Source organism: Stigmatopora argus, chromosome 6, assembly GCF_051989625.1.
Source record: "Stigmatopora argus isolate UIUO_Sarg chromosome 6, RoL_Sarg_1.0, whole genome shotgun sequence".
Lineage (NCBI taxonomy): Eukaryota > Metazoa > Chordata > Actinopteri > Syngnathiformes > Syngnathidae > Stigmatopora > Stigmatopora argus.
The window spans coordinates 16102011-16125012 of NC_135392.1; the positions used below are offsets into that span (position 1 = coordinate 16102011).

The 23002-nt window shown below is 41.9% G+C and overlaps 1 protein-coding gene across 3 annotated transcripts; it reads left to right on the forward strand.

Moving 5' to 3' along the window:
* Nucleotides 1-173: 173 nt before the first annotated feature.
* Nucleotides 174-21379, forward strand: patz1 (POZ/BTB and AT hook containing zinc finger 1). 3 transcript variants are annotated; one of them, XM_077602857.1, is made up of 6 exons: nt 174-1781; nt 6364-6427; nt 6514-6685; nt 12574-12732; nt 14842-15048; nt 18894-21379. In XM_077602857.1, exons 1-6 carry the CDS (start codon nt 595-597, stop codon nt 19355-19357), a joined length of 2253 nt encoding a protein of 750 aa, XP_077458983.1. In that variant the 5' UTR covers nt 174-594; the 3' UTR covers nt 19358-21379. The 3 variants fall into 3 exon arrangements, with proteins under 3 accessions (XP_077458983.1, XP_077458984.1, XP_077458985.1); XM_077602858.1 differs by lacking the exon at nt 14842-15048 and having other exon boundaries at nt 175-1781; XM_077602859.1 differs by lacking the exons at nt 12574-12732; nt 14842-15048 and having other exon boundaries at nt 176-1781.
* Nucleotides 21380-23002: the final 1623 nt, after the last annotated feature.

Consider the following 23002-nt stretch of genomic DNA (forward strand, 5'->3'; position numbering starts at 1 on the left):
GCCCCCCTAGCATCTGCCTAACTGGCCTTATGGAGCACACGGGCCTGCTTTGGTAAAATTAAAATTAAACTGACAGGTTCCAACTGAAACATGACGACAAACACGTCACTGAAGCCGAGCGACCACTCAGGGGCGACTTGTCGATTGTCGAGCGGAAAAGGCTTTGAGGTCGACGCTCGTCTCGATGGGGGGCAGGGTTTTGTCACAAAAACAGGAAGAGGAACCCTTCGCGCTCATGTCCGCACTCCGCGATTAAAAAGACCCCTACGGCGCTTCTCTTTCCCCTCATGGCACGGCGAGGCGCCACTTAAGCGAAGGGAGACTCAAACGTGCGCGCGATAGAGCACAAAAGAAAACAAACGAACTAGCTTGTCGTCAAGAAAGCCGGGTCAAAGTGCACAGGAAGCTGGGGGGCTGCCATCTTTAGCCTGCTGCTAATGCTAGCGCCTAAACGTTAGATGCTACAACGACACAGAGGAGCGGTCCGTTCGGGGCGCATTTAGTAGCTAGCTGTCCTTCTCGGTTCCTTTCCAAATCTGTCCCTTCTTCGTGCGACCCCGCCGCTCACGACCACCGTCAGTGGATGCATTCGGCATGGAGAAGCTATCGGAGCCGTCTTGGACTTCTTCGTACACCTACCAGGTGAGCAAGCACAGTGCGGAGATGCTACACAACCTCGACGTGCAGAGGAAAGATGGAGGCAGGTTCTGCGACGTGATCCTGCGCGTCGGCGAGGAAAGCTTCCCCGCGCACAAGGCGGTGCTGGCGGCGTGTAGCGAGTATTTCGAGTCCATGTTCGGCCGCCAGCCGGAAGACGGCGACGCCAGGGAACTGGAGATGCACACCATCAGCCCCAAAGTTTTCAAAGACATCTTGGACTTCGCCTACACGTCGAGAATCGTGGTGCGACTCGAGTGCTTCCCGGAGTTGATGACAGCCGCCAAGTTTCTACTGATGCGCTCCATCATCGAGATCTGCCAGGAGGTCATCAAACAATCCAATGTGCAAATCCTCGTCCCGTCCTCCTCACGGGGAGGAAACGCCAGCCTTTTCCAGGCCGGCGGCTCCTCGGAACTGGGCTTCTCGGTGGCCCACCAGCAGGATTTGGTGAATGGGACGGCGCTGGTCGGCTTCGCTAACAATGGACATCAGGTGGACGGGAGCGAAGCGGCGGCGGCCGCCGCCGTCTTGCTGGAGGACGCCGCCGAGGGATCCGTGCCCATTCTGCAACCCGTCCAAGGTCTGCCCATGTCGCCCGAAACGACGACCTTGCATCACGACGGCGGTTCCAAGAGGGGCAGGGGCCGACCCAAGAAGGCTGGCACCCCGGAAGAGCCCCTCCTCTTTAATCACAACCCGCAGAAAAACATTGTGCTTTTCCCCTGCGGCGCTTGCGGCAAAGCTTTTACGGAAGCTTCTCGGCTGAAGAACCACGAAGCCCAACACGGTGCCACCATCGGGGTGCGTTCCACGCCCGGGGGCTTGGCTCTGTTGGCCCAGGAGAACGACGATCGCTTCCACGGGGGGCTGGCGATGGACAACGGCCGCAAGCGGGAGCGGACTCGGCGACATGTCGGCTGTGAGATTTGCGGCAAGGTGTTCCGCGACGTGTACCACCTGAATCGACACAAGCTGTCCCACTCCGGGGAAAAGCCGTACGCGTGTCACGTGTGCGGTCTGCGTTTCAAACGGAAAGATCGGATGTCCTATCACGTGCGTTCACACGACGGCTCTGTGGGCAAACCGTATGTTTGTCAAAGTTGTGGCAAAGGCTTCTCCAGGTGAGTTCACCACCATTCACCATACGTGCCTGTCGCGTGTCAAAGGGGATTTACTCGATTTCATCCATCCACACTTTACACCGCATGTCATGTGAACTATTATTGGGGATGCTCCTATCACATAATTTTGCATGAGAGTTCAAGTCCGTGTCACTCAATCTATCTCTACCACTTGTGTCAAAGTGGCGGCCCGGGCGCTAAATCTGGCCCGCTGCATCATTTTGTGTGGCCCGGGAAAGTAAATCATGAGTGCTGACTTTCTGTTTTAGGATCAAATTAAAATGAAGAGTATAGATGTATATTAAATTTCCTGATTTTCCCCCTTTTTAAATAAATAATTGTAATTTTTTAATCAATTTTTTCAGCGTTTTTAGTTCAAAAATCATTTTGTAAAATCTAAAAATATATATAAAAAAGCTAAAATAAACATTGTTTTAGATCTATACAAACTGAATATTCGTGGCTTTTAATCCAGTTCTTTTAATCCATTTATAAAAAAAATCTAAATATTATATCTAAAATGGTCCGGCCCACGTGAAATCAAGTTGACGTTAAAGCGGCCCGTGAACCAACCCGAGTCTGACACCCCTGATCTATACCAAGTCCGATCTGATATCTCAGAAATGTGTTATTTAAACATATAAAAGGTTCTTAGTACAGCAGTGAGTTCAACGTAGCTGGTAATACATAAAGTTCACAAATCCTTGTTTTTTATTAATTAAAAAAAATAGCAATCAGTTGTGGAGGTGAGATCTCAAGCGCAAGCCCGACCGGGCCTAAATGTCAATCATTACTTCGGATTCAGGTCGGATCAGGCTTGGGTTCTCTCACTGAAAAAAATGTATACTAAAATGATGTGTTCTCTCTTGCTGACTTTTTTTATTTATTTAAATAAATATATGTTTATAAAAATATGTACTAAAATGATGTGTGGATACTAAACTAAGGAATGCTTGTTATAAAATAAATAATTTGGATAAAACAGAAGGTGCTATAATGTAATTGCTATGTACGTAACTACTAAACCGGAGCCGCAGAGCCATAGTATGGTCTACGCACGTCACGTGAACGCCGCCCTCTTAATAATCTTCCCCTCCAAGTCCGCATCTATTTTGACCTGGTATCCCCAATATGGAGGAGCAAGAAGTTAAAGATAAACTAAAGACAGGAGAACTAAAAAGACAAACACGCACTGGTAAGAGTGAGGTGTGGAAAAGCTTCAAATTGATTGTTGAATATGCTAAAGAAGCTTTCTTTGGCTTCGCTGAATGTAGTCAATGTGGCGCTTTGCTTTCATACGATAGCAAAAAGACCGGCACTTCGACGCTGAGCAGGCATTTAAACAGCTTGTAATACATTTTAGACTTTTACGTGTGCCGTGTGTGTGAAAATATGTGCCACGTAGCATTTGTACAGTTTTTAATCGATTAATTATATTTTTTTCTATCTCGAGTCACTCATTTGCATATTAAAAAAAATTGTAACCTGAAACTTTCATACCTAGATGCATTCGTAAGTAGAGGTATGACTGTATATTATCATATAAAAGATGTAAATGTTTATACAGTCTTGTTTAACTTAGATTTCATTCCACAGACAGGCTTTAATTTGTTATCATAAATCACCCCTCCTCCCGACTCTGGAGTGCCGAGTCCTCACAAATAAAATATGAAATTTTGGGTTTGCATCGGGCTCGGGGCTGCAAATCAAATTAATTGGTCGGCCCGGGTCGGGCTTTAATACCCCCGGTCTTAACTTTAATCAGTTGTAAGCCAGGCGGCTCATGGAAGAGTGGCTAGCACATCGTCTTTTCAGATCTGGGGTCGAGGGTTCGATCCCAAGTCGGTCCTCACTGTCTGGAGTTTACATGTTTTCCCTCTGCTTGCGTGGGTTTTCTCCGGCTGCTTCGGGTTCGTCCTACATCCCAATTAACATATATGGTTGAGCACTCGAAATTGCCCCGAGGTATGAGTGTGAGCGTGAATGGTTGGCTGTCTCTTTGTGCCCTGCGATTGGGTGTCCACCGATTCAGGTTGTCCCCTGTCTGGTGCTCGAATAGCTGGCATAGGCTCCAGTAGCCCCCCTGACCCATGTGAGGATGAGCGGTTCAGAATATGAATGAATACATGAATCACCAAATATGGTTGCAAACAAACTGCATTCAATATTTATATTTACATAAAGCTGTTTCTCCAATATGATAAATTGAACAAGCGTGGTTGAACCATATTAACTTGTTTGTACTGGAATTTGGTTCACTAGTGTATATATTACATTATATATATCATGTTATATTATATATTTCATTCGTTTTTGTTTCTTGTCACCCTCAATCATTTGCTCCTATTAATGGTGATAGACGTCCAATTCCACTTTGAGATGACTGATACATCGCTGCCAGTCCTCTCATTCAAAATGTAATCGATATCTATTGCTGTCAATGACAACCAATGAGTTAACACTTGAAAATAAACTTAAATCCATACATTTTTAAAACCTGATCATTTGTGTGCGCTTCCATTCTCCTGAAAATGATGTGATCGGGGCCAATTTCCAATCACCTGATTCGATCGGTGACATCTCTAACATTAATATAGTGTAGTACTCTACAGAATTGATCTAGACTTTAGAATTAACGATTAGACAGCTCCAAAACATTTGACGTTTCTGAAAATGGCCTGGAAAAAAATCTCATAATGGAAACATGAGGTTAACTGCAAATGTGGTTGGGTATTATTCAAAACATGGATTCTGGGCCAACGTACCTTTGATGGGATAAGGTGGCCTTAAGACTCTTCAGAGAAAAAAACAATAGTTGGCTATACTTATACTGCGTCCACGTATCGCCGCAGTTAGCCACCGTGGCCTGACTTCGAGTATTTAGACATCTAATCGTGCTTGGACGCACAAGGGCACTGGTTCCTTGCTCTCGTCCAATATCAAAGCCCAAATTGAATGCTATTATCCAGCGGTCCCCAACCTTTGTCTTACCGCGGACCGGTAAAGCTCTTTCGATTTCCCCGAGGACTGGCTAATGGGGAGGGCGACAACTTAAGACAAAATTGCGTGGGGGTCGGTGCACGAACGACGTCCACGATGGCAAAACAAAAACAAAAAGCCCCAAGCATAATAGCAATTATTTATTATTATTATAACAACTTTTCTCATTCCAAGTAGGAGGGCGAGATTGAAAACATTAATATTTATTACTCTGACGGACCGGCGCCAGGTGGCTCGCGAACCGGTATCAGTCCACGGACCGGTGGTTGGGGACCACTACTATAATCCACTACGGTGTTTTTTTCATCTTTGGAATCCTGCATTAAAGCAGGTTTGGACTAAACCTGGTTTAGACTCAAGAAGGTCTGCACTTTCATTCATTCATATTCTGAACCGCTTGATCGTCACTAGGTTCGTGGGGGGTGCTGGAGCCTACCTGACTTTGGGCCAGAGGCAGGGGGCACCCTCAATTGGTGGCCAGCCGATTGCAGGGCACAAGGAGACGGGCAATAATTCACTCTCTACTTGGGGGCAATTTAGAGTGTCCAATCAGCCTACAATGCATGTTTTTGGAAGGTGGGAGGAAAGGAAACCAGAGTACCCAGAGAAAACCCACGCAGGCCTGGGGAGAACCAGAGCTGTGAGCCCGACGCGATAACCACTCAAACCGCCGGGCCGCCCAAGGTCTGCACTAAAAACTGAAAACAATGAAGGCCGTATGGTGTTCAAACATATAACATGTTTACTTTAGTGCTGAATAAGGTTTCAGCTATAAATGTACTTTTATCTCCATTTTAATTCATTTCTACCTAAGTAATCTACACAAATCGCAATATTCGTCATTAACTGTAGTATCAGGATTAATCGAATTGTGAAATGAAGCAATACACATCCCTACTTAAAACTGACAAAACCACTGCCTAGGGACATGTAAGGTCTTTATAATATAAACACACGTGACCGATACTTGTCCAACCGCCAATCCGAGATCAAATTTTCCAATTCAATCCCGTCAGCCAGGAGCGAGGTTAAAGTTTCATTACTTCCTCATCTTTTGGTAAATTATGTAGCCTAACCGTTTCATTTGGCTTGTTACTACACTATCACTATATCCCTAGTAGGATATATGTTTTCGTAAATATTCCAAATTGGTTTGGTAAAAGCAACTTAAACTTAACAGACCTGCAATATACAGGAAAGTGGGAATGTTTAACCAAATTGTAGGCCCCTTTAGGGTAAAGATCTACAACTTGTTATACATAGAAAAGCCTATTTCTCTCAATCAATGTTCACAAATGTCAGAAAGTGTTCCTGTAGACTTCTTTTTTGCTGACATAACACATTCACCTCACAGGAGAATTTGACTGTCTGCTTCATCTGTCTTCCAATCAGATTGGGGAGAATAAAACATTCTTTTCACACCATTCCCTGCAAGTTAATTGCCTTGGAGAATGTTTCAGATACATCCTAGATTTCTGATTTTATTTTTTTTAATAAACGGGGAGACAGTGCCTGAATTTTGCCTGACAGCCATGTGTGTGTTTTGTAATCCACTTTACACAAAAATGTTTTTACTCTGTAGACCAGACCATCTGAATGGGCATATCAAACAAGTCCATACAACAGAGAGACCCCACAAGTGCCAGGTGACATGAAGCATATATCAACCAGAACAGAAATAATTTTAAGTAAAAACACTGTACGTTTACACTTTTTGTTTGGTCTGTTGCAGATTTGTAATGCTTCTTTTGCTACAAGAGATCGCCTCAGGTCACACCTCGCTTGTCATGAGGACAAAATTCCCTGCAAAGTTTGTGGGAAATTTCTCCGAGCAGCTTACATGTCGGACCACCTCAAGAAACACAGTGAAGGGGCACACAACTACTGCGGTATTTGCAACAAAGGTGAGTCTTCTGCCGCTAGCCATAGGTCCTTGACAAATGCTAAGATTCTTGGATAGATTTTCGATAAGTACCACATTTTCTCGCATATAAGCCGTATTTGTCGCTAAAAAAATGACTGAATCCAGGGTACGGTTTATTTGCACATAAATTAGACTTGACATGCACGAAACTGCACAGTGACAAAGGCGAAACGCCATAACCCAAGACAATGTGGCCGATAGGCTCATTTATTTCAAAATAGAGAAAATGTAAACATAAAAAGCTAAACAAAAATTATTTTTAATGAAATTCAAGAAAAAAACGTATCTTGTCGTATAAAATGTGAAAAAACTCACTCACTTGTGCCTGCCATTGCCCGCTCAGGTCGCCGCCATTTTACCGGAGTTAAACGTGCTCTGACTGGGCAAACGCGAGTCGCCTTGATAGATGTGTTCGTAGTGTTTACCATGTCAGCACATCCCAATAGTTGTTAAGGCTGATCAAAGGTCTTGCGGTCGATCGTTAAAATATCAGCCTTGATACCTGCGTAATGTGTATCTCATGCTATTATTGCACCCAGAGACTTGGTGAACACTAGACTGCTACAGACACACATCCTGGTTGTACTGCTCACGTGACTTCCTTTTTGAATTTGTTACGTGCAGGCAACACACTTTCGGAACACCGAAGGGAAATGATTGTACATTTGTGATTATGAAATAAAACAAAATTCCGCTTGGATTTTATTTCTTTTTATTTCTTGTTCGAAAGTGACAACTATTGCAGTAATCTGAATCATCGAAAGAATCGAGATATTTCGACATTAGAAGCAATATGGCCACCACAACATCTTAAACTTCTGGTAAGAAAATTGTCATTTCTGTCATTAAAAAGCATCAGGTTCTCGTCAAGATTGACTTATTTCCTTTTTCAAATTGAATAACTTGAGATTTTGCATTTACAAATACAGGCATATTAGCTTCCTTATGATATTGACCCACATAATGTGCAATCCAGCACATGATCCTCTCTATTCATACAGTTTCTCAGAAATATCACGTGCGATGATTTTTCTTAAGATTTTCCCTTCAAAGTAACACATTTGTACTCCCTATTAAAACCATGGATATGGAGGGGAAAATTCTGAATCAGGGGGCGTCTTATTCGAGAGAAATTGTAAAATTCAACGATTTTAAGGGTACGGTTTATACGCAGAGGCGGCTTATATGCGAGAAAATATGGTAAATGTTAAGGCTCTCAAAGTTAATGCTTGATCCATTGGAGATTGTGGATCAAGACATGATGCCACGAGGAAAAAATTACATAGGACACCAATTTCCCGAAATAATAGTTGATTTATGTTTGAAAAATTTTAACTCATCCTGAAACGTGGTACACGGTCGATTGGTCGCCGGTCTTTTTGTCGCCCGGAAGGTAAGTGATAATTACCATTTAAATCGTTGCTCAAATTCCCTATATACAAACTGCGAATTACTATTTAGTCATACTTAATGCCCTAGTAATTATTTGGCTAAAGAAAAGCTCCAAATTTCCCGGACTTTTGTTGTTTTTTGTTGGAGAACTTGTTAAGACCCTGACTGACGTAGCTTCTTAAAGGGACAACGCATGTACATACAAACTCTTATACACTCACACGTCGCCTCAGTGAAACTGCTCATGGCCATTGTTGGCTTTTATTGATGCGTAGACCGTGTTGTTTTACCTTGTTTTGTCGCCGGTCTTTTAGTCGTCGGTCTTTTGGTCGTCGGTCTTTTGGTCGCCAGTCTTTTGGTCGCTCGTTGTCGCGGTCGGGGCGACCAAAAGACCGCGACCAAAAGACCGGCGACCAATCGACCGCACACGCTGAAACGTTGCCTTGGCAACTAATTAGTCTACATGATGCTGTGGGGGCTGGGGGGAGTGGGTACGAGAGCTTTGAAAGTGCAGGGATTCCGTTACTGCTTTGCAAACTGTAAAATGGCTAATTCTACTTTTCCATACTTCAAAAGAATGTAAAAAAAGAAAAACATTGCAAAACTTTGGTTTGAACATGTATTGACCACATCCTCAAGTTTTATTTCATGTTTTACAAATGCTGAATGTGGCCACCACAGGCAGTATGGAAAACATCCACCCAATATGAGAATTATACTTCCAAACGCGCCTCACGACGTCATGGTCCACGATGTTTTTTGCAGCTATAATTGGTTCTTTCATGCCATCAATATTTGTCAGAAGTGGTGGAACATAAACTTTGTCTTGATCGTACTACCATTTCCAGCAAATATCGTAAACATGAAAGACCAACCAAGTGAAGTTATGTTCAATGTGTGTCCAAGATAGTTTTCTAGTGTTTTTAATTTTGGCATGTTGTTGTGATGATTTTGGTGCATTTTTTTTTAAACACCCTCTATATTAGACAGTCATTTATAAATTTTGTTCATGTTTAGCTGGGAGTGCGTCTCAAGTACAGACGCTCCCCTACTTACGAACATTCAACTTACGAACAACGGTACATACGAACATGTCTGCAAATTGCGTTTAAGTCCAAAAATGTTCGCAAGTCCAATTTTGTATTTCGCCCCTTTTTCGGAGTAGTACTTCTTTCCGCCGCTAATACCGACGCCTGGCGCTGTGAGAGCTCAGCTCACCCAGCATCTACCTTCTTCGTTGCAATGCGGAAGTGCGTGAATGTATCTCCAGTGTGCAAAGAACCTTTTTCATTTGTATCATTAAATATCTCATGCATCCAATATTGAATATGGTTGGTAAAAAGCTAAAGGCTTCTATTGAGGGAGTTGCAAGGAAGAGGCAAGCCATTTCATTTGAAACGAGTGGCAATAATAACGAAGCTTGATGCGCGTGAGAGTGGTGAGCGTTGCACATTCAGTACCATTTATAAACAGAAAGATCGAGCAGCAGGACCCAAATATTGAACGTTGCACAAAGTTTGCAAATCAATTGAATGATGCCATACAGTGCTACCTCATCATTTATGATGAAAAAAAGAAGAACACTGTGCAATCGTCATTAGGTCGCTTCTTTTGGCCAGTTTCTAATACATAAATCTCTCTCTCTACAGTACTGTACATATTCTCTCCATTTTATTAAATGTTTTTTTTCAGTACAAACCAATGCGTGTTACTTATACAAGCCTTAAACATACAAATGCACTTGTATAAACCTTCAATATACTTATATCGGCCTTAAACATAAATTATAATACAAAATATAGCACTGAATCAACTTACAAACAAATTCAACTTATGAACAATCGCTCGGAACCAATTGCGTTCGTAAGTAGGGGAGCGTCTGTATGCACTGTTGCTAATGCTAGCTCGCTGATCAGTTGGTAACCGCGACTACTGCCAGTAGCAATGCTGGCCATTCTTTGCATCTTGAGAAGTTTACCTCCTGGCTTTCTCCAATGTCAACCACACAAAAGGTATTTCTTGCTTGTTGGACTTTGACTGGAAACTTTTATCACGCTGCTGGTCGCTGTTTAGTCGGCTGGCTATAAGATGATAGTGAGTGCTAGCTCCCCTTCTCCTAACTTTGCGCCTTAATTTTGATTTATACTTTCCATATTGTCCACATGCATGCATACTACTTGTCAGTGTTTCTGCACACTTGCACTTGAATAGTCCCAAAAAATCCGGAATAAACAGCTCTTTATTGTAACATTTGAGATGGTTTGAGATGGGGACTTTTTTGCTATAACTCAGAGATTTGCTCGTCTTATGCACGTTTTCAGTACTTCAAACATATGACATGTTTGCTTAGTGGTATGATTTAAAGCACCCGGATAGCACGATTGTACCTCAAACAAACTTGACTAATGGATCGGATCGGATCTTGTGGCCAAATACAATCCTGGGTGTCGGATCAGGACAGTAAAAAGTGTTAAGTTTTCTCTCTAAGACATATACTACAAGATTTTCTGAGCATTTAACCTAGATGTGATAACTTGAAAGCCTACACAAAAATTGTCCCAGATTCTTTCATGCTAGATAATGTAAACGTACCACACTACAGAACTCACACTACATATCACACAAGATTTGATAGGAACTCTGAAGGAGCAGACCACTACTTCAGAAGCCAAATTCAAAGTATTGACATACAGTTGGACCTCTACATACGAAATTAATTGGTTCCAGAACTTTTTTCATAATAGGATTTTTCGTAAGTAGACTAGTACTTTATATCTAAATTCTGTAATTCGTTACCTGGTCCTAAAAAAAAAAACTACCAACTAAAGCCTTTAAAAATATTAAGTGTCCCACTTTTCTAGAAAGATGTGAGAAACAGACAAAATATTAAAGAAAATGATAAGAAAATTATTTATTAATGGATTAAGATGAATACCAAGCATGCGAAAACATGTTCTATTCGTGCAGTAGTACAGCACAGTAAGGAGGAAACTAACGTTAGGACACGAACACATGCACATAAAAACAACTGAACAACTTCAAATGATGAATTCATAACAACTTAGCATTAAATATAACTCCAAAGGACTAACAGTCTCTCCATGTCTTCGTTCAGTATAGAGAGGCCATGTCAAGTAGTTGTCACTTTTAATGCTTCCTTCTGCTTCAATAGCATAGCGATGCCAGTGGTTGGGTTAAGGCCGGCCGTATTGCCTTGCAATATCAGTCAACCGCACTCCACTTTCTTATCTTCTGTTTTTCGATGAATAACAGAGCCCGCTTGTTCATTTCATTCGCAACAATCATTTTAAATAAAGAACTCTGACGACAAACGTTGGTCAAAAGTGAGTTGTTGTTGTTGTTGTGGGAGCCTCCCTGTCGAAGTAAAGCATGCCACAATGTTAGTGGGACAATTTCAAAATAAAATAACATACAGGAAATGCATTTACGTTTTGGCAGATTTCCTAACTTGGATCTTGTTTTGTATGTTGGTATGGTCATTTGCTTCAAATTGTTTCTTAACCTGAAATTGTTGTACCTAGAGGCATTCGTGAGTAGCGGTACGACTGTATTTTCTGACTGATCTTTTCTCTTCTCATAATATCAGTTAACCTACAAATTGTAGTTAAACAGGCTTAATTAATGACCTCTTATCCAGCAAGTTTGATAACCCCTTTATTTTTTCTCGCGTTTTGTTGAAGCCAAATATACAAACAAACTTCAAATTGCTTCAACGGTAGGTCGCACAATTTGAAATGTGATTGGAGGGGCTCTGATTTCTTGCAAAGAGTTCGGGATGCGTCCGAGCAGCTGCCACGAGACGAGTGACAGTGGTTCAAGCATGCCGAATTCTTGTAAGCACCTATAGCTCATTCATTGCCAGCTCAAGTAATTTGTACGATATAAAATATTTACATACTGTGTGTGTTAGTAAAATAACATTTCTATTGAAAACACCCAATGACGATGAGAGCCATCCAATCCATTTTGATTTGCTATTGCCACTCTTCCAGCAAAAGGGATTGTACGTCTATTGTCGTTTAGAGCAGCCCAAGACTTAAATAGCCTGCCTGACAAACCTTGTCTTTTAAGACAATCCCAAGTGAAACTTACACAATTTTTGAGAAAGGGTTGTCTTTTTGAACAATATGTGCTTGAAATAAAACACTTTTTTTATCACAACTGCATGACATTGTAATGGCATTATCGAGCAGTAGTTCTCTTTATGGGCTACTCAAATGTAAGTGGTTGTACCCATAGTGTGTCTCCAGAAAAAGTGTTACTGGCACTCTATCCTTATTCGTACTACCCGTTAACATGATGCAGTACATGTGGCATTTCACATCTTTCCCCCGGATGCTTCCATCCAATCATGTGGTCAAAGCATTCCAGATGATCTTAGGCTTGGTGTAGCCCATCTCTGTCGAGGGCTTTGGTTGCAAACGACTGCCTTGTTTGTGCTCTTCCTGGTCGCAGGTTTCTCCACTGCCTCCTACCTTAAGGTGCATACAAAGACACACCATGGCTCCTCACTGCCACCTTCTTCCGTGTTGCACCCTTTCTCTGAGACAAGCGGAGAACTACAGATTCACAACGGCGCCCCTTACCACATGGGACGCCAGTGCTCAGTGGAAGGCAAGCAGTCGCCGGGAACCATCCCAAAGCATTCGTGTCTCTGCCTTTCAACTGGCTTCGCTGCTCATTTTTATTTTTATTCCAAATATGCTTCTGCATCTTTGTGATTTTGCTTACAACACAAGCACACTTCAGCCTATGCTGCTCCCAGCTTGTTATTCACCGGTTGTGTGATGATTGACACTTATTTTTAGATCATTTCTAGGTGTCACAGACCAAACAAGCTGCGAACATTCAATTTCTGTTATTGCACTTGGCCGTTATTACAGTTGTTTGGACATGGCTTACTAAAAACCATATGGTAGCATTTGGCTTTGTGTGTGTGTCCGACATGGCCATGACTGCATATGATTTATTTGCTAGGCTGGTACATTACTAGCTTCTCGCAAGGCACGATGTTGCATGTCTATTAGTCCATTCTCTATTTGTTGTGGTTTAATCAGACAAAACTTCACAGAACAAATGGTGTTGACCAGCGATTTTGACTTTAGCGCCGTAATGTGAGAGAAGCAACTAAGAATCCTCAAATAGTGGCCTATTTTCATTAGAAGTTGGCTACATCATCGACAATGTAATCAGCTCACCTGAATTTTGCATAATTTCAATGAGACAAAAATAGAGAAAAAACTGACCCAATTCCATTGTTACATTAGAGTGCTGTGCGCCATTAAAAACCCTCACACATGGAATTAGAGCTTTCCAGATTAGAATTGGGCGTTTTAAGAGTATGGATGAAAGAAATGAGAGAGACTTTTTGCACGGCAACATGCTTGTAACATAACACAAACAAATTTAAATGAACTTGGATTACGACACACTCAAAAATAAATTTAATCTAACCTTACACTAAATTTAATTCTAATTTTGATTTACATTTTTATACCTTTCTACGTTGGCTCTATTTGCCCCGCCTCCACCGCTGCAACCTATCGAGGGTTGTTTGCTTTTGTCTTCCCTTCAAAATATTCCCAAAATGATGCACGCAAATGTCCTCACAATAGGATAACGCACGACCGCTTGCCAACGAGAAGTAGAATACTCCTCTCGTGTTAGCAAGCAAGCTCCGCCATTCTGCACTGACTAACGGGGGGAAAAAAACACTGGAAAAAATAATGCAACGCTCCGCCCAGTGCTCGTAGAGACATTACACGCAGGAGTTGCGACGGGAAAGACAGTGCCCATGTTCTTCTCAAAAGCAGCCTCTCGCGTTCGCCACACCTGGCTGTATGCTCGTATATCAAAATTTGTCTCGTATCTCAAGGTAAATATTTGCTCCAAAATTTGTCTCGTATCTCAAGGTAAATATTTGCTCCAAAATTTGTCTCGTATCTCAAGGTAAATATTTGCTCCAAAATTTGTCTCGTATCTCAAGGTAAATATTTGCTCCAAAATTTACTCGTATCTCAAATTGCTCGTATGTCGAGGTATTTCTGTACTGCTTATCCACACAGGGATTGCGGGGGTGCTGGAGACAATCCCATCCAACTTTGGGCAGTAGGCGGAGGACAACCTGATTTGTTAGACAGCCAATCACAGGACAGAAAAAGACAAACAAACATTCCCACTCACGCTCATGCCTAAGGACAATTTAGAGGTCACCCCAATTTATCAAATATACAACCAATAAAAACCATGCAGAAAGTGCAAGCTTAGACTGCTTTAACTCTGCTCTTAGCAGGTGGCTCTTTTAATCATTTTTGATGATGCGGAGGCGCAGATGGAAAAGAATTAGCTGGCCCTCAGCCACCGTTTAAGAAAAAATGCTATCTATCAACAGTTGATGTATAGTAATTTGCTGCTGCATCATTCTAAGAAGCGAGCATGGCCTCCAGCATGATTCTGGCACGTGCATGCTCATTCTGGGATGCAAAAATTGTCATTGTCTGTTACATCCCAAGTGAGGTGCGTCAACCGCCGACAGTTTGATGCTTGGTTGCTTATCCTGGGGTCATGTTCAGTGGAATGGACTTTGGAGTAGTGTAGATTTTGTGAAGGCAAACATTTGAACTTTCTGTCAAGCCTTTTATGTTTGAAATCAACTCCTTCTTTGTGGTGTCTGCTCGGCTGTAATGTCTGTCCTTCCTCTTCCTGGATGGGTGATTTTTGTAGACGCCAGTCGTCAGCTGGTGCTCTCCTCGCCCGAGGCAGGGGTTCGCTTTCATGGGCTCTCTGGACATCAAGTTCTCTCTCAGCCTGGCCCCCCAGCCTTGGGCTCACAGCCTGAGCTGCTTGTAGGAAAACCAGGTGGGACTCCATATTTCTGGGAGTGTCGCTCTGGTGGGGTGCCCGCTTTCCCTGTCCATGGGCCTGCTGCAGGTCAGTACTGTCCAGCAGAAGGTGGTTGGGGAGGGTGCATGATATTGGTTGGTTGATGGCATCTGAGCTCAATCCCTACCTTTTAAATAAACGATTACATGGTCTGAAAAATGTCAATATCCTTTAAACATACATTATGAGAATAAAATGCCTGGAGATCAACAAGTACAGTAGAGCCTTGAGATATGAGCTTAATGTGTTCCAGGACCAGAGCTCGTATGTCGATTCACTCTTATCTCAAATAAATATTTCCCTTATAAAATATCTCAGTCCAAATCAATCCGTTACCACCCTCTGGAAAAAAACGAAAATAGGATATTACAATGGAAAAACATGTTTTTAATTGTTCTAATTCACCACCTATGCTCACAAAGTAACAAATACCTATCTAGTGGTTATGGTCTGCAATAAAATGTGACATTATTATGTACAGAACTGTATGGAGTTCTTACCTTCGAGACAGATGGCAGCGGCTAACGGCACTGTGTGCGGCGGAGGAGAGGGACTTGACGGCAATACGTTCGGTTCGCTACACTTTTGTGACACAACGTAAGATAACATAAACATTAAATTTAGCTTAAATTAACTTCGCTTACTATTCACATACTTAAAAATGGATGTAACTTTGTTGTGCTATAACCGAGGCAAAGGTGTTAATGTAGTAAACTGCGGTTTTCGAGTCGGAACTAGCTGCTTTCCCCATGCCCTCACACCTGTATCCCAGTTTATTTTTTAAAGTTATCGAACCAGCCACGACTGGCTTTGATGTTTCGGCTGTCGTCGAAGTCTCCCCTTTCTGCTGCTTGCTTTATTTTCAAGTCCTCGTAGATTCCGCGAACTGTTTCTTCTTTATCCATATTAAATGAACCCCCTCTTGTCATGAATATCACTGCCCGGCTTGAAAAGGACCACCTAGAGGCCGCATCATGTGCTCGTATCTCAGGGCAAAAATTTGCTCAATTTTCCTCGTATCTCAAATTTCTCGTATGTTGGGACACTTGTATGTCAAGATATTACTGTATAGTCTAATTGCGCTGGACATTGCCAAAGACATGACCTCCATGGTGGAAGACCGAACAAAAATAATGCAAGTGTTGCCTCAATATAGATAAAGACACGAATGCAATTGACCTGGTGACACTGAAAAAAATATTATTAAGGTTGTCCTTATCACGTTTTTTCACTCGGGTTCAAGTCCGTGTGACCTCATTTTGAGGAATAACCTGATCCATTGGCAATTTATTTAATAATTCAATTTTCTGACAAAACATACTTTTTTTACAGTACCATTCTACGTCTTATTTTGTTGCTTTGTAGTAGTTGTGTCGTTTGCAATCTTTATCATTCATTTCCGATCTTCTAAAAATGACTTGATCAAGGCCGCTTTCTGATCGTGATTGGATCAGGGACATCCCCAATCCTTTTACCGTTGGATTTCGTTGCTTGTAGCGCTTAATTTATTCACTGCCATTGACCATTAAAGACATCCATCAAATCCATTTCAACTAAGAAGGTTGGCAATGATCAATCATGTTTCACAGCCATTGATGGCGATTTTAAATATAAATGTCTACGTATCGGTGTCAAAGGTAGCCAATGAGTTAGTTCTTAAAAATAAAATAAATAAATAAATGGAAAGATTGAAAAGATCAGATCCTTCATACGTGACTCCTCTGAAAAGGACGATCGGACCTAATTTCTGATCCTTTGATCGGATTTCTGATCCTGTGATTTTCTGACACCACTAGTTATATTGATCTATCTACAAGGTCCTATTCAATGCCACACTTTATGGAACACAAGAAACATGTGCAGGACTCTTGCTAATTGCAACTACTACTTTTATAATGATAATTGTATATTATTTATGCATGCATTTTGAACAGTTCTATGATTTAAAAAAAAGCATCTGCTGCTTTAAAATATTCACAACAAACTGTCAGGCCACTGTATTCTTTTTTTCCCTTTAGTCTCCATGGACTCTTATTTTTGAAAAAGTTTTTGCCAAAAAACAAGAGCACCCTTTTATTCACTTTTTGACGACCACATTTTTTGTTTATTACCTTTCCTTGGGTTGTCTTAGCCCTCTTTCTGAATTTCTGAATGATAAAAACAAACTGCTCAATAACTAGTTTTCATTTGTTTTGGCAGCATTTCAATTTTTAAAAGGCCGCAAATGGACAGTTTTTTTTTTTATCATGTCAATTATCATGTCAACTTCACAGAAATTAGCTTCAGGTCAATATGAAGAGTTAATGAGTATGAAGCTGTCTGTTCCCTTGGTGTATCAATACTGAATGTAGATACCAAATGAATACATCCATTGAAGTTTACTTTATACTGACCATATAATTTAATTTGCACTACTGTGTCTGTGGCTAGAAATTTTGGCAAACACTTCTTCCCCTTTTTTAATTTTTAAACCTATATTATCTTTTTTTATGCACTGAAACAGAATTTCCCACAAATAAGTTTGTCCCAAATGCCGATTGTAAAGGCGACGCTAACATGAATACTGAATGGTAGTTTCTGGAGAAAATAAGTTTGTTGTCTGTTGGAAATGGTTTTTTGAAGAAAGATATTATGTGGTATGATTTTCTGAAAATCTGGTCCCTGCAGAATAACTTCTTTAAGTTTCTTGACGACTGATCCCAAGCCCTTTTATTTTTTCTGCTGTTTGCGAAGCCCCTTCCCTGATTGGCCGACAAGTGCTAGCTCACTAAAAATATCATAATGGAACAATGTAAAAGGACCTGATTGGTTTGTAGAATATGCATTTAGAACCTACCATCAATTTATTTGTTGCAAAGGACGGTATATTATAGGCTTTGAAGGTGTTCTTTAATTTACTTTTTAAGAAAATTCTGGAAAAAAACAGCGAAATCTCACTTTGTTATACTTTGTATATTTTCAATGGCTTGCCCACTGCTTATGTATACTTCACATGTTGTGTGGTGTAAAAAAAAATACATATAATGCAGCATATTCTATGCATATGTACCTCCAAACTTCATTACCTGTTAAGGACAACAATGCAGTTTTTTCCCATTGCAGCAAGTTCATGTGTGTACAAGGGTCAATCAGTAGTTGTGTGTGTAGATCATCAACTTTAAACAGTTTTACAACTCATATATTTAGATTTAGATTAGAACTTTATTTCATCCCGTATTTGGGAAATTCCCTTGGTTGCAGTAGCAAAACAGTATCAAGCACAGACACAGAAGACATTGTAGACCTAGGTAAAAAAACTGGAGCCACACACAGGAAGTCCACAAGGTGGGGACCTTCTGCAGACTGAGACTGAGGTTAAATATGCAGAATCACTCTTTCAAGATGACCCGCACAGTCCCTCAGTAGTCTGGAGCTGATCACCTTCCTTGCCAAGATCCTCCTAAGCTGTCCTATTTTTGTGAATTTATTGTTAGGGGGAAATTTTACGCTGGTTGAACATTATAAATCTTAATTCGGGACGGTATAATACTATGTCCTTTACTTCCACAGAGGAAAACCAATTTATAACATTTTCTTTCAAAGAACAGTCTATTTCGGTGGAATTGAATGCACCCAATGACGGACGGCTAAGGCATGCTATAGAAAAATCTAAGTTTGTGTCACACCCCCAAAAAATAAATAAATAACAATGATTAATTAGTGATATATTTGAAGACCATATTGCAAAGCCTTAATAAAAATTTATGTCCAAAATTGGAATTAAGATGAATGCTTTGTGGAAATGTCATAGCTTCCAATTGATAACTTATCTCAACTAGCCTGTTTCAGAAGCCAGTTATGGTAACGCATTATTTTCTTCACCCATATCCCTCTCCCCTTCCTTTCGACCTTAGATGGGCAGGAAAACGACGAGAAATGTCCTCATCTGGAGTCGGAAGAATCGGATCCTTCGTTTGGGGAGCTTTCCAACTGTGACGAAATGAAATCCCCACCCAAAACAGACAGGCCGGACCTGGAGCTGTCTTCACTGGCCTGCAACGGGACCTCAGTGAGGGCCTTGGGCTCTCCGGAAGGTCCCAAAACCAAGACAGACCCCGAGAAAAAATTCAACTGCGGCATCTGCGGTCAGGCCTTCCGCACCAAGTCCTACCTCAGGAAACACCAGCACAGAGTGCACAAAACCCCCAGGGCTCAGGCCGGGTCTGGATCTGGTATGAGCGAGCTGGCCCCCTTTTCGCCGCAACAGAGCATGTCTCTGCTGGAGTCTTTCGGCTTCCAGATAGTCCAATCAGCCTTCGCCTCCTCGCTGGTGGACGCGGACGCGGGTCAAAGTGGGCTGGACTTTGGAGGGAAGTGACCCATATGTCTGGTTTCTTGTGTTCTCTTCAAAGCCACTTTGATCCCTCGCAAATTGCTCCGTGTTTGACTATAACTTTGCCTCAAGACTACTTCTCTTGCTTGATGTGTATATTTTTGCCAGACTGCCATATGATTCCTACTTTTTCTACATTTTCATAGAATGGGATACATATGCATATACGGTTATGTAATTATCTTTGTAATGAAAAGACATAATGGTGATATCTCCTCCTTTGTATTGGCTTTTGAGGAACTTTAGTTGATTTGATTATTCATCGAGCTTTCTTAGCCAAGCGTGACTGGACGCGACAAATCCACGCTTACCCGACTCGCCTGCTCATTCGTTCTTCTGAAACCGTCTTGATTGATGGGCGGCGCTAAAATATTTGAGTTTTTTCGTTGCCGTCTTCCCCAACACGCGTGTTGACTCAATCGTACATACAAGAATTCAAATTTGTCCAATGCAAGCGAACACAAGGTTTGAATTAGCTTTAGTCACAAAAAAGAGGCAAAGCACCGACAGAAGAGGAAAGTAAAAAGGCACTTTTTTATTTTGCATTTAGCATTTGTTTAAAGCCATGTTTTTTTGGTGTTTTTGTTGTTGTTTTTTGCTCCTACAAATCAAGAATGAGACAGTTGAAAAACTTTTTTTTAATCGCAAACCTTAAAAGAATTAATGGTCTCTTATGACTGAGGATAGTCATCAGCTTGCACAAAAATGACCAAATTCAAAGTTCAAAGTTGTTAACCCGTTATCAATTATGTACCCCAAACAATAACCCTCTTAAAATCTTTTTCGCCAATCGGGGACCAAGGGCAGGTAAATTATCGTTCTATATTTTAATAAATGTAGATTTCTATTTTATTAACTTATTTATGCCCTTTCTTTCGGGTGCAGTTTTGTTTCTTTACTCGTGTAAATGTTCAAACTAAATAATCTGTCGATTTTGAAGCTCTTGTAAGTTATGTTTTTGGAGATGTGTGTGCGTGTTAACATGTGTGTTAAAGGCATGTGACCAGGCAGCAGCCAGACCAATCATAAACAATTGAGAAATTTCTCCTATATTGTATAATAGGAATGTGGAAATATTGTAATATTTGAGCCAAGGCTTAAACAGGAAGGATTGACTTTTCCTCATAAGACAACTCTCGTTTTGAGTAATATTTTGTTTTGTCTCTTTTGCATTGACCAACTTTTCTACACCAAGTCAGGTGCGTTTATGTTTCATCTCCTTTATGTTTTGAATAGAGTTTTACTGTATTGTCTGTTTCAACATTATTTATGCTTATATAGTGAAGTGTAATAAGTGTATATATACACCATTCATATGCACATTCTATAAATATATCTAAATATTGACCGAATCAATGAGGTTTTGTTACTAGTGGACCTGTACATAAGCAAGTTGTTTTGCTTTGTTGTGCTAGAAGCTTGTTAAATTATGTTGCATTACAATTTTGGCTGTGTTTCAATCAACTATGCGCGCTCACAATGTAAGCCGCTTGATCGTTTTTGATATTTTCTTGCAATCCACTCTGCCATTTAAAGGCTTGTGCTGATATTGGAGGACAGTGATTTTTGCTTCACTCACATTGGTACTTAATTGTAAAAGTTTCCTTTAGATCGAAATGTTTGGCTTTTTTTGTAATCTGTTGCAAAGTGCCTTCCATGTTCTGATTGTGCACAGCAGTGGATTTAAAGGTTGTATTTCTGAGAATTGTATCGTGACTTAAATTGGAACTTTTTTGCTTTTTTTAAACATTTTATTTTATTTTTTACAAACCACAGAGAAAATGTACAGTCAGAACTTGGTATTAGTATATGGTCATATTAAACACGCTTACAAAAAAAGCTTTTCAAACGTGCGCTACGTGTTTTGTTATCACATATTTGGACAAATTTCCGTATAAGCAGCAGACTTTTCTACAGTATAAATCTTTGGGTCTTTTTTGTACTCTGTTATTGAGTCTCATGATGCTATGGAGACGAGGATCCAATAAATTGCAATGCAAAAGCCTATGTGACTTGCACTGTCAGTTATTTCTCTTTCTTTACAGAATAACATTTAAACGGACAGCCCAGTGGGTGAGTGAAAATCACGTCGGCCAACGGGCCGCCCTATTCATATATATTTATTTAATGTATTTATAGGGTGTTCGCAGGCATTTACAAAGCCGGTGATGGGCGACCAACACCCCCATTTGCTCGGGATGTTCCCCCAATGCCTGCAGTTGCCATTACACCTCCTGAAGTCTACAGAGCCTTGATGTGTCTGGACGCCACTAAAAGCCATGGTCCGGATGGTATTCACCCGAGGGTCCTCCAGGCACTCGCTCCGACCATAGCACTTCCCCTCGCATATCTCTTCACACTGTCCTTGCAATCAGGTGAAGTCCCCGAAGACTGGAGACGGGCCGTCATCTGCCCTATCTACAAGAAAGGAGACCGAGAGGACCCGTTGAATTACCGACCGGTCTCCCTCACTTCAGTAATCTGCAAAATGTTAGAATCAATTATCAAAACGTCCATGATGGCGCATCTCCAGATCACAGCGGCGATCTCCGATAGTCAGCATGGATTCGTGTCCAACAGATCCTGCCTCACCAACTTGCTGATGATGGACGAATGGGTGACTCAATTAATGGACGATCGACAAATTGCCGACCTGGTCTTCCTGGACTTCGCCAAGGCGTTTGACTCGGTCAACCATCGCTTGCTACTCCGCAAGTTGGAAGCGTATGCGATTCACCCAGCGGTCGTGCGGTGGATTGATGCGTTTTTGGCTGGCCGCACCTTTCAAGTACAAGTCAACGGCATACTTTCAGAGACTCACAACGCCCCCAGCGGTGTCCCCCAAGGCTCCGTTCTTGGACCACTGCTGTTCGTGGTGTTTGTAAACGACCTGCCAGAGCACATCTCCCAGCGGGTTCTCCTCTTCGCCGATGATGTGAAGCTCGTTGCTCCCCGGAGCGACTACGAGGACCTGCGTAGGTGCCTTCATCATGTGTGGAGTTGGTCGAACCTGTGGGACCTGCGGCTCAATATCACGAAATGCAGTCATCTGGCTATTGGGGCTCCTCCTGATTCACCTCTTGACTTTGAACCGGGACGCCTGGAACTGGAACGAACTCAACGGTGCAAAGATCTGGGCATCATTGTCGACGACACGTTCAAACCAACGGCCCAATGCATCCAAGCAGCCAACAAAGCTCGCGGAGTTCTGTTCCTAATGTTCCGGTCCTTTGCCGTCATCACAGCAGACATCTTCCTTCCGTTGTATGTTTCCCTGGTGAGGCCCATTCTCGAGTATGGGATCCAAGCCGCATCACCGTACCTCGCCAGGGACATCCAGCATCTGGAGCGGGTCCAGAGGCTTGCAACGAGGATGGTCCGCGGCCTCAGGTTATTGTCCTACGAGGAAAGATGCCAGCGACTCAACCTGCCGACCCTTGAGGCTAGGCGTCTGCGAGGGGACCTGATACTGGCCTACAACATCCTCCACAGCATCTACAGCGTGCCCCGCGACCTCTTCTTCACGCCCGCACCTGATCGTGGTCTGAGGGGTCATCCGTGGAAGCTGTACCCTCGCGGGTTCCGGTTGAATCGGCGGAAGGCTGCTTTTTCAGTGCGCATCGCCGGTCC